This window comes from Falco naumanni, chromosome 1 (assembly GCF_017639655.2).
Source record: "Falco naumanni isolate bFalNau1 chromosome 1, bFalNau1.pat, whole genome shotgun sequence".
NCBI lineage: Eukaryota > Metazoa > Chordata > Aves > Falconiformes > Falconidae > Falco > Falco naumanni.
In genome coordinates, this window is record NC_054054.1 from 71,001,270 (window position 1) to 71,016,788 (window position 15,519).

The 15,519-nt window shown below is 41.4% G+C and overlaps 1 protein-coding gene across 1 annotated transcript in view; it reads left to right on the top strand.

Moving 5' to 3' along the window:
• Positions 1–15,519, top strand: part of EMCN (endomucin) — a 55,458-nt gene that overhangs the window by 19,985 nt on the left and 19,954 nt on the right. The window contains exons 3-6 of the mRNA XM_040598705.1: positions 279–380; positions 791–904; positions 7,815–7,931; positions 14,339–14,371. Of these exons, the coding sequence (XP_040454639.1) occupies positions 279–380; positions 791–904; positions 7,815–7,931; positions 14,339–14,371 (366 nt within the window). The remainder of the gene's footprint in view (positions 1–278; positions 381–790; positions 905–7,814; positions 7,932–14,338; positions 14,372–15,519) is intronic.

A 15,519-nucleotide genomic window follows, 5' to 3' on the forward strand; every position in this document is an offset into this window, starting at 1 on the left:
CAAAGAGCATATACCTCTGCTTTAGAGGATGGCTGGAAGGTACAGCTGCTGACTTTCAGTAGGCAACTTGCAGATTGTCCACTGGCCAAACTTTCCTTCTGATACCAACCATGTGCGTTTTGAATCCTCTTTAAAAATGTGTGGGTAAGAAAGTTCTGCAAGGGCCAGACTTTAAACAGAAAGTCACTGCCTTTGTGAGAGAAGGTAGCCAGAGGTATGTGATGTTTATTTATGCATGGTAAAATAAACCAATAAAGATGTGAATGCATTTCTTGCAGTAACGAAAGATGTGAACCTAACAACTTCACAAGCAACAACTTTGCAAGTGCCAGTGCTGACAGCAGCTGCAGTCAGAGCTACAAATGAATCCATCACAACCCGTAAGTGAAAATTTCTTGGAGATAATTGTTGATGCTGTTCCAGTGGTCATTCAGAAAATTAAGCAACAGTGCCTCTTGGCTTGAGAACTTTTTACAGATAGTGAACTCTTAGGTGAAACCGTGTAGGTGTGTGCAGGATCTTCCTCCTGGCTAGGCTGAAGGCAGCTCCAAGCTAGGCCTTGTAATTGTATTATCACAGGCTTGTCTTCAGTGGGATGGCCCATCTATGGGACAGGGAGTGGTTTTCTCTGCAGTGAAGGGAGCTGTCCCTGTTGGTCTTCAATTTAAATGAAATATTTTTTTGATAATTTAAAACTAGGAAGCAAGCATGACAGTAGGTTTGTTTTGTGTGTATGCTTATGTGTGTATACAAAATTGAGGAAATAATCTGAATGTTGTTCCTTTATTAGACTCCACACCTTCTTCACCTAATGCTACACAACAAATAACACAAAGTACAACAACACAACCACCGGTAAAAGCGACCACTACAGCAACAGATAAAAGCGACAGCACAACAAACAGTAAGTGATAATTTAATTCAGCCATTTTGATTCCTTGTACACTACATTTCTATAAAAAGGTGTGGAGCAATAAAAGGAGGTCAGAAAGAGTAGTTTGAATTATGAATTTGGATGTTTGGGGAAGTAGAACTATTCATCTTAATATATTACATATTTTTAATAAATCTTGCCCTAGAATCTTATACAAAGAATATTATACCTTTAATTTGTAGTGGAGGTGATCTGAAACCATTACACAGGATTTTAATCTCCCTGTATTTGGGAGAGATGGATTTGGAAGGGATTAAAATTTTTATTTTCTTCTGTGTTTGTTTTTTTAAAATAAGTATTTGCTTGAAAATAAATGATTCTATGTGATTGGAGTGGTGTCAGAACAGTCCCCTTTGGGGTTTTTTTATTTTTATATATGTTACAGTGGTACAATTAATTATGTTCAGCATTATTATGAGTCACAATACTGAAAGCAGAGAGGTGGTACTAATTACTCTGCATCAATCTTAGAAAACACTTTTATCCCCCATAAATCTTCATAATAATGCATGTATTGGCCCAGTGCATCAAACTGAATTCCAGAAAAAGAAAATGAAAAAAAAACCAAACCTTTTTTTAAAAATCCCACATATCCAGCAAGTAGCTGGATTAATTTAAACAAGTTTAACAACCAAAAGGAGATCAGATAAACTTCAGATAAAATTCAGGCTCATTTTTTTGTCTGTAAACTGCACTGTAAATGTTTTCTTAAGTCTTTTGCTCAAGTGGAGCTTTTCAATATTTGAATTATTTATATTTAATTGACTCAAAAAATTAACAGTAAATATTCCAGATATTTAACTCGGCAGTCAGGGATACACCAGTGTTCTCAGAACTGATATTTAGAGCATACTGAATTGTGACAAATGATTAGAATTTGGCTTCTCTTCCCCTGATTTCCTTGTCTAAAAAGGGACACCTATGAAATGGCCTGAATGATTTCTTTGTGCAAATTCTTTTTTAAAGCCACCGCTCGCAGACCTGAGCCTGCTAAGCTGCCTAGAGAGCAATCACCTTTTCACTTAGTGGTTATGTCTTCTACTGATGCAGCTTTCCCACTATGCTTGGTGTAGCGAGTAGGCTGGTGATTGCCAGCCTGAAGTCTTTTGGTTTGGGGCTTGGCTTTTAAATGCCAGTATCGGTGACTCACAGAATACAGTCTGGCCAATACATAAGCTCCTGAAGTGATACTGAAAGCCACAAAGAATCTTTTTAAGCTTGCATTTGTGACCCTGTGGTTCTGCCAAAAGCCACCAGCATGGCACATTGTATTACAGATGCAATTCCTAGTCTTTTTTTGGTTTGGCGGAGGTTCCTGGCTTGTGGGTACCAGAGCAGCACAGCCACCTGGAACTAAACCTTGGTGACAGGTAAAGCTCCTGGCAGAAGAAGGCAAGCTAATGAGGAAAGGCATGTCTGCACTGCAGCTTAGCTCTGGCCACTGGTCTGCACTGATGCCGCAAAAAAAGGGTGCTGGGAGTACAATGATGCTGGAGGTACTATCGGTCTGGGCATGAAGTTTTCACCAATGTGCTTCCTTTCTATTCCTCTTGTGTTCTTTGTTCAGTCCCTAGTTGCTTAGAGTTTTTAAAACTCCTGATTTAAGCTAAAAAAAAGACCCAAAACTTGTGATAAAAATGGCTGATAAATGAACCTAAAAACAGAGCTTACCTGCCTCTCAGTCCCCTTTGTAAAAAGGAAGACCAAATAAGACATTGAGAACCGCCCTGCATTAAAAGACTTAGTATTTTGTTTCAATGCTAGGTAGTGTTTTGAAAAACTGTGTATGTGAAAACAAATTTAAGTGTTTTTTAAGACAAAATTCTGGGCTACCTTTCAAGAAAGTCATAGCCTTGGCTTCAGCACAACAGAGTGGGATGGGGGACAAGGTAGTGGCTTTGGTACTGGGCATGGCACAGGGGCTGGGCAGTTGCATGGCCAGCCCTTGCAGAAAACCCACAGACCCTTCAACCACCATCTGGCTGCTGGCTGCAGCCATCTCTCTGTTTCCATCCCACATGTTGGCACAGCAAAGTGCTGTTTGCTTCATTGCATCTTCCCAGCCCCTGCCGGCATCCCCAGCAGCAGCACAGGGCTGGGGGAGTAGTACTTCCTGAAGCGAGACATAACGAGAGTTCTGCTCTCAAGAAGGACAGGAGAGGAACATTGCTACTCTCTCTTTCTTTTTCACTGGCACTCACTTCTCCCCCTTTTTGGGCTGGCTGTATAGGACTAAGACAGAAATTGGCAGTGCCTTTATGACACTTCAAAATTTCCTTTACTACACCTGATTTTTCATAAAAAGCAGGCACCTCTTGTTTTGTAATGGAGGCCATTGCTTTCTCTGCTTCAATCCCTGCTAAAAGCTTCAGCAAATGGTCACATTCATGTAGCAGAGATTTGACAGGGCTTCCTGTCTATGTTATAATTTCTCCAGCTGCTGTCACCTTTTGTTACAGATTCAGGAAAAGCCCCCAGTTCTCCATATGCTGTGAAATTCTGCAAACAACTTCCTTTTTTTTACTTTTTTTTTCTTTGAATTCCTCAGTATTCTTTTCCTCTGCACGACATAACTATAATCTCTCCCTCTTTGCCCTCCTGCCCTGTCTATTATTTTGGAAGCCAGAAATTAGACTTGTCTCCTTAACCTTCTGATTTATTAATATAAGAGTTCAAATCCAATAGTTCACATTTAGTGAGAGAGTGACCTCACTTGTGCAGTCCAGGTCCCGAAATAAGAATTTATATGGTGCTAAACTACAGCAAGTTGCATCTGCAATCAGAATTTCATATCCTGGAACACTTGGAGTTATCAAAGAGAATACAAAATGAAATGCAACAAAAAATTATGTTCTTCCTCCCTCAGATATGGAGCAAGCATCTTATGCAATGTCAGTGCTCAATGTATTAAATTATACGTAAGAGTGGATTTTTGGCTGTTGTGTTTCTGATTTATTTCATGCTGCTCTCCTGGATGATGATTATTGTGGTGCAATGAAATATTAAATATTAAAAAGTGAGAATAGGAAAGAACAGAAGAGATACTTTTTCTCTTTTTATCAAATTACTTGTAATTACAAAGGAAGCTTTACTTAAAACTACCAGAAGAGGGTATTGCTCAATTGTCCTCAGGTTGTTACCACGTTATAGGTAAACACTGAGTGTAGTTGGCTGCTGAGACACGTTAGGCAGAGAGATGTTTTAAAACATACATTTTTAAATACTCAGGGTTTTTTGCGTACCAGAAAAAGTAAAGCTGGCAGACAGCAGATGCAATCAGCTATGGGTGTAAACATTAAAACTGAGATCTGCTTGGTTACCTCCCTAGCCAATTTCCGTTCCTCTGAATGGGCATGCAGTTGTATTGGTTTTGCTGCACTGGGATTTTTCAAAGATTTCATTAATGCATTCATTAATGCAAATTGTTTCTCAGGCTATTGATTACAGGGGTGAGGCCTGTATGTGTCTTTATGCTAAAGAGACAAGCTCAAGGGAGAATGTTTAGTTTCCCATCTTACAAAGCCCTCGTGCTGGCATTTTAACATGGTTTGGGTGCAGTTCTTCTGCCTAGTAAAGGTGTTTCCTCGATTCATTGATTGGCCAAGTAGGGTTGTAACACATACAGTTGTCTAAATTCTCTGCAGTGCGTAAAATATATGCAGAGTATTCACTGCTTACTTGAAGCATCTTATGATTTCAAAGCTAGTTAAGTAATAGCCTGCTGTAAAGAAAATTTAAAGGACTGTTGGATAATGCCAAAACTTATGTGGATTATATGTATGTTAAGTAGAAAATCATGCTAAGATCAAGTGAGGATATGTGTCCAATTTCAGCTGGTTAAAGAAAATGAAGGGTTTTCAGAGCACAAAGAGTAAAGAAATACCTGAGGCTCAGAGAGCAGCTTTGCAGAGCAGCTTCAGGTTCCCTGCTGTTGATTATCCCTTTGACAAATACGTGTAACACACTGTCATTTATCTTATCAAAATATGCGCAGGGAGACCTGCATCACCACCAGGCAGTTCTGCCGCTGCAGCAATCATCCCCGTTCGGACATTTTTATTCATAATCAGCCGTTGACAACAAACGCATTAACTGATGATGTGAGTGCCTTTGCAGCAGCAGCAGCCACCCTTCTCTGCCGTGCTGCTTTTCTGTGAGTCCAGACCTCCCCTGCCAGGCAGGCAGAAATCTTTGCTGCAGCTGGCTGAGCCAAAGCGTGATGAATTACTGCAGCTATGTGTCAGTGGGGACAGCAGAACTGAGTCACCATGTGCCTGCGCAGAGTCCCCCGCCCGTTCCTGCACAGAGTACGGGCACCGCAGCAAGAACTTGCGCTGTCTCCTCCTGTTGAGATCAAATTAAACCTTGCATAGATATGAGTTATGTCAGTGCTGCCATAGTGTATGTGAGCAGTGGCTGGATACGGATGCTTCTGTTTCCACAGGCTTTTGGCACAGAAGCTGTTCGATGTGTTATATGTGTTAATGGTAGAGCCTATGCTGTGTATTAGGCATGAGGCTTGGTTGCTGCTTAAAAGCTGGTTCAGAGCTGCAAGTCAGCAGAGAATTGGGTTGCTAGGATTTAATCTTACAGTAGTACAGTGGAATTAAGGGAACCTTCCTCTCCAGTTTGCATTTTTTCATCTTGGAGTTGGAGAAAAATGGCACCGACTTGTACTGTAGCACATCCACTTCTCCCCTTCACACTGGGAGCACAGAGTCTATTCTGCAGTCTTGCTGAAATGCAACAAGCTGCATTCCAGGCCCTAAGTAAAAGTGTGAGTCATACCTGGTGCTACCCAAGTCCCAGGAAGAATCTCACCCAGGCTGAATTAAAAAAAAATTAAATGGAAATGCTATCATCCCTCCTGATCCCCCACGGAAGCATATCCAGTGCACAGCCCGTGTTCCTGAGAACGATCTGTTCTTGCAGCTCCCAAACACAAGAGGAGCACCCAGGGCTGAGCTGCTGCCAGGACTAATAGGACGTCTGGAACGTGTGATCCTCATGGGAAAACAGCTCTCCATAGGGTTGCAAGGCGACTGGCTGCCTCCCTCCTCAGCTCTCCCACATGCCTGATTGTTTTGCAGTGTTCACAAAGTGTGTGTTCAAATGCCTCTGCACATGAAGGCTTACTGTTATTCTGGCCTTACTTTTCATTGTCCCATGCAAGCTTTTACTAACTTATCAGGGAGCCAAAAGACATTTGCTGTTGCTGTTACAAGCCCATGCATGTTAAAGGGAGAGAGAGGTTCTTTGGATTTCTTACCTTTTTTTAAATTAATCTCAGATTCAAATTCAGCACTTAAAATTTGAGTCTAAAGCAATCACAGTAAGAAAGAAAAGTGGAAAAAGTTTGCTTTTAAAGATTCGTGCAAGGCTTCTATGATGACAACGCAGGATTTATTAAAGTTCTCAGATCTCTGCATTATACCATTGTAAAAAGTGAGGTAAAGGGGCCTTTTACACTTATTTCTACTGCAGATTAGGCTTGCATAATGAAGGGGTACAATGTTGAGGTTTCTGGAGGGAGTTGACAATGAAATTACGGTTCTCATCACTAGAATCCCAGTGAAAGTTTTAGGCATTAAAGCTTGGTTTGCTGCATATTTTTCAGTACAGTTTCCTTCTATGTCTTGATCTTCAAAGTTACCATCCCTGGCTGTCCAGCTCCTCTCAGTTCCCAAAGCTGTATGAATCCCCTGAGTCCAGTGGCTTCAGCTCACTCTTTCTTAGCTTGTTGATTTTTGAAGCTTGCCTCTCCAAGGTATTGCACTTAATAAACCAGAGGGGAAGGGAAGGGCCAAGTTAAAGGTGTGTGGTGGTAGAACATGGAACTTTGGGTGTTGGGGTTTTTTTCATAAGAAAAGGGTTCTTTGAGGGGCCAATCTGGTAATCAGAATTTCTGCATAAAACATGGGATGAAGCATTCCTCAAGATTCACATGTTGTGTGTGAATGTTGTTGCACTCGTTTGACTAAAACGTCTTAAAGCTGTTATGTTCCAGTGTTTGAAACTCATATGAAGAGGCACTGCAAGTAGTTTACAGCTCAGTCACATCTCTTTATATCAGAAAGGAAGCATAAGGTTACTCTTGGGCACCCATATGTTTTATTCAGTAGGCACTGTCCTGCCTGTTGTTATGCTGAGGTTTGAGTGTAGACGTAGGAATTATCAGCTGTGCTGGAACAACTATCAGCTATGCTGGAACAACTGAAATTCTTTCTTGTCATTTGGTGACCTTCAGTTCCACGGGCTCAGGTGGTGCCCTGCACCATCGTCTTGGACTCAACTTGGGCTGCAAATCTTGTGACACAGGTGGCCTTGATTCTCTATTGACTGTGAGAGAGCAGAAATAAGACACTTTCATTTTTCATATGTTAATTTTCAGGGATATATTATTTCCTAGGCCTTAACAGCACAGAACGAAGTAATTAACTCTGCGCTTATTTACAATCCCTAAAACTTTTTATGATATCACGTTATGTGACAGTTGTGGCTGAAACATGCTGCCTTTTTTTTTTTTAATGAAGGTTAAAGATAGAGGGCAGTAGGCTAGCTTCTCTTCTGCTCATGTTGCGGTTGGTGCAAGACTGTCTAGTTATTTTGGGCTCCCAAATCAAAGCCCTAGGCTGTCTGCTGGCCCAGATGTGAGGCTGTTTCTGGTGCTAAGATGTTCTTTAAAGATGCCTTGACTATGCCAGCAGTAAGAACTCCATCGGGATGGTTCATTGCTTGTCAAGCAGTTACCAGAAGTTGTAGTGCTTTCTGGCCTTAAGTCTCTTCTATGATGGTGGAAGCATTTGTCTGAGGGATGGTCTAAGATCTAATACAATGCTTATGCAGGTGTATCTAACCTGAACATCTGTCTCATTTCCAGCTACACAAGCAAGTGGAACACCATTGGCACAAAATGAGAGTTTGGGTGCTTCAACTACTATGACAACGTCTTTTACAATCTCTCTGCAAAAAACCACTTCTGCTCCTGGAACCTCAAGTAAGTCTTGAAAACATACACTCTGTTTTCTTATACAAACAGTTAAAAAGATGCAAATAGTTTCAAATCTCTTTTTCATTTGTTGTGCATTGTTCTGTAAGGAGGGCCACCTCCTTATTCATGCAGGGTACACTGTGTCTGTGTCATCTAGCTATGAAGTTATAATGAGTGATGGGTGAATTTCAAAACATTCAGTTGGGATACTCAATATCATTACAGGAAGATATAAATTACAAAAGATAATAGCAATCTTTATATATGCTGTATGTGGTCATTGTGTAGCATAGACCACCAGAGGAGGTCATCAAGATAAATCCTCTGGCTGCAAAGCAAAGGAGACAAAGGAGAAAACAGCTATAATTTTTACAGTTTTTAATAAATCTGGAGGGCAAGTTAATGCATATTACCAATTAAATGATATTGTTCAAAATACAACATGGTCACATACAAGGTCAAAAAGATATTAATCCTTCCCAACTCCAGTCTGCTTTTATAGTTTTTCTGGGTGTGTTTTTGTGTGTTTATCCACTAAGCCACACTGTGGTGAATGTAGATGCCAGATCGTATGACTGATAATTTCTTATGCTTCTAACTGGCTTAAATTTCCTAGACTTTGAAGAATCACTTATTCAGGGTTTTTTTAAGGTCTCTTGAGCCTTCACTTAACTCAGTACTTTTTTTCAGCTACTCGTGTGTAAATCCGATAAGGACACAGATTTTGTTTGCGTATCCCAATTATTATTAATGTGTAACATCCCCCAAGTGGTACAAGACTTTTTACAACCTCTGGATTGTGTTTGTGGGAGATAAGCACGCATGTGTACTGTGATTTCTTCCTCATAGAGGATAAGATTGGATATAAAAGTGGTGTAATATCACATGCTCAGTATGCACTGAAATGCTTAGAAGCATGCAAAAAGATATGATAATAAGCTGTCTAAGGAAGCTGGGATTTTTTCATTTTTAATCCAAGGCCACTAATTTAGAGAGGATTCGTTGCAATTATTTCAATAAGCCTATGCTCCTTAATGTATATATTGTGGTCTTGTAGTTACCTGATTATCCTGTTAGGTTTGGTGTCTTTTGGCAGACACATGCATGGTATGGAAAATGTACCATTGGTATACTGCAATAAAACAGTAAATTACCGTGTTTTTAGTTGAAAGGTTCCCTCACGCAGGTAAATTCTCCAGGTTGAAATTAAATTGTAACATATATTTGGCTATGGATCACACATTGAATTACCTATTGCATTGTTTGTGCAGTTACATTTTACATCTGACATTTACCCAGAAAGTTTTACAACCTTCCTTGGGACTGTTTGTGAAAGTCATCATCTTACTCAGCTCACCTTGCTGTAAAACCAATAAATGTTCTTGAACTCAGGGACTACCTGAGATGCCAGTACTGCAATTGCCTGGCTGAGAAATAAAGGCCCCATCTATCCAGGGGGAGTGAGTCTAGGTGCTTGGCATAGCCAGTACTTTGAGTTCCAATAAATCTGCCATTTCAAAATCGCTTCTTCCTGTACCATGATTTCCACATTTACACCTTTCCTGTCTCCTCACAGCACCAGCTCCTTGCTTCTTTCTTGCAGCTTAAATACACAAGAAATCCCATTACTCACCCTGATGACTTAAGTAGCTTACTGAATGAATGCACCTTTCAGCCACCCTTGCGCCCTTGTTCTCTATGTTAAAGACTTTAAGAAAAAATTGTTTGATTCCCTCTAAACAGCTTTTTTCTCTTATACGCAATCTCTCAGGGCCAAGGGAAGCCATATGCTACGCCCTAATAACTTTTAAAGCAATGCAAGTGTGAAGCCGGTTGTTTCACTCTGTGCTGAGACTAGAAGAAATGCTGTCTCTCTCACTGTCATTAGCTTATTTTTTCCCAGCTCTTTCAAATTTCACATTCAGGGACTTACATAGGGGTTGGATAGCTTTTGTTCACCAGATCAGCGGCTGGTATGCACAGTGGTGCTGGTGTTGCAGCCCACAGGGGATAGCAGAGATCACAAGCTGAAGGCACCCAAGCCACAGCTTTTGCGTGGGAGCTCAGGGGAAGACAAATTAATGTGAGATTGATCCAAAACAGAACGTTTCTATTTGGTGTACTCAACCAAAATAATTCAGCTGGCTAACCTCAGTGCAAAATAATATGTGTAGGTTTGAGTCCGTTTTTTTTTAAAAAGGCCATTTTGGTGAAAATTTCCTTTCTTGCTGTAGAAAAACAGGGCGGGGAAAAGCACATTTTGAAGAGGAATTTCCAATCAGCCATATCAAAAGATCAGAGTGTGGGATGAGTGCCACAGTGAGCTGGAGAGCGACTGAAATGAGTGGGAGAGCCTAGGAAAGAACTTGGAGATACATCAGAGAACAGTATTGCTGTATTAAAGAAGATTGAAACCACCAGCCATGGAGGAGGGGCTGCATAGTGCTCACCCAGGCTAAAGAAGGCAATAGAGACTGTTTTAGCAAAGAGAGCAACCTGCATGCGTGCCATTGACACATACGCTTCCTTAACTTTAACTCTGGCTGCACGTATAATATACCTCCTACTCATTCTCCACCTCCACAGATGATTGCTTTTTAATATTTAATTTTCTTCTTTTGTTTAATTAATGAAAAATAAGAAATTTAATGGATCAGTCAGAGTCTAACTACATCTGAAAAACTAAAGGTAGTGTAGTTTTTATTTCTGTGACCTAAACAACAAAAAATCCGTAAAGCAGTATGAGCTTAAGTTCACCCAGCAGGGTGATAAGATCAGAAGATCTATTATAATAAAGTGTCAGATGAATCAACCTGCTGCATCTATTGATATCTTTATTGCACTCCTCCAATTATAAATCCTACTCATTTGATTCACAGGAGGCATCTCCCTAAGAAAAATTTCTATGAGTAAGACAATGAGGGTTTGACTCCTTCTGTACACAAACTGTGTAGGAACTCTGGATAGTGATATTAGGTAAAAATTACCTACCATATCTTCATCTTCTTCACAAAGAGAGACACACAAAAATCAAAGTGTCTGGGAGATGGAAAATATAGCAAAGCCTCAGTTAACGCAACTACAGATCTATAGCATGGTCAGGGCAAGGAGGGGTTTTGAAGTTCTTAATTTTGCTTTGATTTATATTGTGGTATCCCCTCTGAGTAATCAGCCAAATTTATTCATTTGTTTTGCCAGTGAACACAGTTTCATGTGGCTGCCCTCCAAAAACAGAAGCAGCAAACTGCAGGGTATCCAGGCTGCTTAGGTAGCAGTCGTTGGAGAACAGAGTGGGGAGAGGTTATTTATTGGTCTCTTTCTCCATCTGTCAAGCTTCTAACCAGCACTGAACTGACTCAGGCAGGTATTTTCAAATCAAACCACTGTCACGCGCCAAATTTTTTATCCTTTTCCTCCTTACTGAACAACGAGGATTCAGCACACCCAGTGTTGCACACCTCACTTTTCATGATGAATCTGGAAATCTTCCCAGATTATTTATGCAAAGCATCTGCCCCCTAACTCACAGCCCCAGAGGACGTGGTAAGCTCTGAAGAGGCAGCTAGAACAACTACAGTAACTATGTTAGCAAGTGAAATGCTGCCTTTCCTTCTACCTTTCTCTTTTTTTTTAGAACATGTGACCCCATCACCAAAAAGGGCACTGGATGGTTATTTAGAAAATGCAAACTGAAAGCACCTGCTGAACCATCTCTGATAAGCACAGCATTGTGTGGCAGGGCTGAGCAATTTCTGAACAGAGGGTGAGCTGGCACCTTGCTTGCATACTGGAAGCAAGGGGAGAAAAAGAAAGGCATGAGATTTTTCCTATTTAATTTTTCATGCTCTAGCTGAATCTGGGTGACATATCTTTGCAAAAGATGCTTGTTTTATTGTGTGTAGATGTGTGAAGTTTTTAAAAAATAACATAAGCTCAGGAGGCTCCGACAGTCCTTGAAGGAAGGACAGGGGGCTGCTTTCATGTTTCCTACCTGGGATCATTTCTGCTGTCTGTGTTTACTGAAGTGGCGAGGTCTGGCCAGGGCAGCAGCGTGGGTTTGGGTTGTGCCTATGGGTACTGAACCACAGGTCACCCAACCTTTCCTGTTTGCAGAGCCTGTCACCTGCATACAACTTTGACAAACCTTAGGTCTTTGGGGTGAACTTTGGCTTTACATGCTTTTTCTGTTTATTTTTTTTGCTCTAATCTGATCCAAGATGGTTCACTTTGTTGGTGAGAATGAAGGGAAAATGTGTAATTATGTTATAATCCTTGTGGGGGGTGAGGGTCTTAGGAAAGCTCAGCTCTCCTCAGGCTTGGGAGACAAGGTTTGAGCTTTCATAGAGAAGTGACCTATTTGTAAGACTTGACAAGGTCTTCTACCTTTCTCCAAGGATATGCACACACAGGGCTTTACAGTTTGGTGTATTTTTTCCATGGGATCCCACTCCTTATAGGTTGAAGGAAAGGCATTATTTGGGTAACAAGCAACCATATATTTGGATGTTTCCTTAATGCCAGGTATGTGTCCTGCTGCATTCTGCACTGTGTGTTATTTCAAACCTCCTTTGACAGGCGAATGATTAACTTCAGGAAAGCTTTTCCTTGGCTTTTGTTGTGAATGTTGCCCAAACATGCTATAAACATTGCCTAATGAATCATCACAGGGATCCTCTCTGAGGAAGGTGACATTGGTTTTTGCAGATGGACTGAGGAGATGATAAAGGGCTTAAGAAAGAAGTCTCCTCTGGACCCTAGGAAGCCAGGGCAAGATAACTGTGTACCTTCAGAGTATTTAGCATTACTAATATTTAGTATGTTCAAGAAGAGCTCATAACTGCTGACTTCTAAGCACTTGGCTTTTCAACCTGAACGTGCTTTTCATGCATATTTGTGATCAAAATGCAGTTAAAGCTCTGTCAGATATATCATTAGCAAAGTTTTTATTTGCACCCCAGTGGCTCAAGTGATCCATTTTTAATTGGGTGTAGAGAGGAGGAAAAACAAGAGCAGCCATTCTTGTTTTCAAAGTACATTCACAGCAGTAGAATAATGTGATTCCCTTCTGTTACAGCTCCAGTGGTAGTAGCTGTCTTTGTACAAAGCATCAGTCCACAGCGCAGAAAGTGCAGCAAGGGCATAACGGTGGATTTGTACTCCCTGGGGATCCCGGTTGGAGGAGGAGCATTGCAGCCCAGGGCACTCAAGGGAGAGGCTCGATGCCTATCCAGAGTTACAGCTGTCACACCGCTCCATCTGTGGTCTCCCAGCCTGGAGGATGTGTTGGTGTGTCACATGCTCCTGGGGAGCTCCCAGGGCAGGGTCAGATGCACTATGTTCCCCACAGATGCTGTGTCAGCAGTGAACCCTGAAAAGAACCAGTGAGGGGGCTTAAAAGCCCTACTGGTGCCCTACAGTCTAGAGAAAGGTGACCAAACACTGTGATTTTAACCTTAAAATAATGAGCAGCTGCTGAGGATATAGTCCCTGAAGGATTTTTTTCCATGGTAGCTCCAGTAATCCAGTGTGAGAGGCCTCCTCAGGCTGGCAGAGTGCCAGTCACTTGTCCCTGGCAAGAGAGTCTGTCTTGTACAAACAAATGTTTTGCTGCTAGTTCATGCAGGTGGATAGTCTTGAAGACATGGACGAGTTAGGTGTCCAGCTCCCTTTGACTTTAGAGAGATCACAGAAGAGATTTAATGCAACATAATAAAAATCACTGTGGGAGAATTGTCTGTGGTTAGCCTCCAAGTCTCAAGTATTCATGGTTGCCTTAATTTCCAAGCCTACTACAATCTAGTTGCACAAAAGCAGCAGCATACTAACTAAAAGCTAACAAAAAACTTGTGAAGTGGCTGGGGGAAGCTGACAGTAGTGAGCCAGTAAGCATGGTGTACAGCACTCTGCAAGGTCCATTTCTTCCTCATTACCAATGTCTTTTGCTCCTGCTGCTCGGCAGTCTGCTAGCCAAAAGCACCAAGATAATTAATGAGGATTCATTTTTAAAGGATTTTGTGACACTTGAAGACATGTCTCAATTAGGCATTCGAGTTTCTTTTATTAAAACACTTATTTGCCAGTTAAATGCCAGCTATTCACTCCCAGGCACTTATTTGGTTTTGGCAGGAGGAATGTTTTAGGAATGTATCAATTAATTTGGGATTTTCTTCCTTTGAGCAGAATAGCTAGCATAGGCTGAGCTTTGGATTCTACTCCCTTTTATAATGGACGTCTGCAGACTTTCACAGCTCAGATTTTCTGGGCTTGGGAACAGTGTCAGTGTGTCTGTTCTGGGGCAGCATTTCTTGTGGGGTTGCTGAGCACATTGCTGGAGTCTGCCAGTTTGTATGCTGTGAAGGATCTGGACATCTAAAACAGATACTAATAAACATGTTCTTTCTGTTTTATTGCAGGCCTTCACGTGAGCTCCTCAACAGAATCGAAAAGTAAGAGCAACAGAAGAGTGTGCTCTGTGCACACTGGTGAAAAGGGCTGGCGTGGGGTGGGAGGGGGGCGGCCTGAGGAAAGGAAACCTTCAGGGAACAGGGAGGCTCTAGGGGAAGAATGAACCTGAAGTGTAGTACAGAGAAGCAGAGGAGTGATGCTCAACTTGTAGCAATGAGTAAGTTTGCTGTGATTTCAGATGAATGCCATGTTGGACTAGCAGATACTGAAAAGAAAACAGGGTGGGAGCACAAAAAAAATTCAGGCCTGGTGTGCTGCAATGGGAAACTGATATAAATAGAGTGTTTACCAAGGAGATTGTTCTTGTCAGTGGCTCTTATTCCTCGTCCTGTGCTTAGAAGCAGCAGGTCCCAGAGTAAGGCAAGAGTTTCCTGTGCTAGTGAACCTGTATGGTCCCATTTTCCTTTCTCTGGGCTTATCAGGAAACAGTTTCTTCTGTACTGATCCCTGCAGTTCTTGCTGCTGCTGCCAGCAAAACCTGCCCCCCTGTTACCATGATGGATGTATTACTCCAGTGAACTGGTATTCTGATCCCAGACATTCCATAGCTGGAAAATATCTTCCAGATTCACTTTCCAGATTCAGAGAAACTAGACAGGGTGGGCTGGCTTGTGAGAAACTTTAGTGAATGAAGTGGGTAACTGAGTTAGAGGTTTTAATTCCTTAATCCATTTTGTTCATTCAGTAGTGCTTCTTTATAGCCATTGTATTTCTTCTTGATGGTCTCAAGTAGTTAAAATATTGTTCTTTTCTGCATTACTCGCATCTTGGTCATTTAACAGAGAACTAGGAAAACAACCAGGATTGGAATCCTCAGTTTTTCTCCTGAGGAAATGCTGCACAATGCAGGGATACATATTCATGTTTTTCAGTGTAATTTGTTTCTGTTGACATTTTCAGTCAGTATCCAGGATAACTCATTGCCATGATAATTGCCTGCTTGCCCTGTATATCATGTAGTATATCAGGTAAAGTAGCAAAAAGGGCGGTAGCATTTCCCTGGGAAATCTAAAGCAATCACATGGAGTTATGAATTCATAAGAATTATTTCAGTCACTTGATGATGGCTCACAGTTTCCATTCTTACATTATCACCCCTCAGCAGACAGGCACTACGGGAGAGAGAACT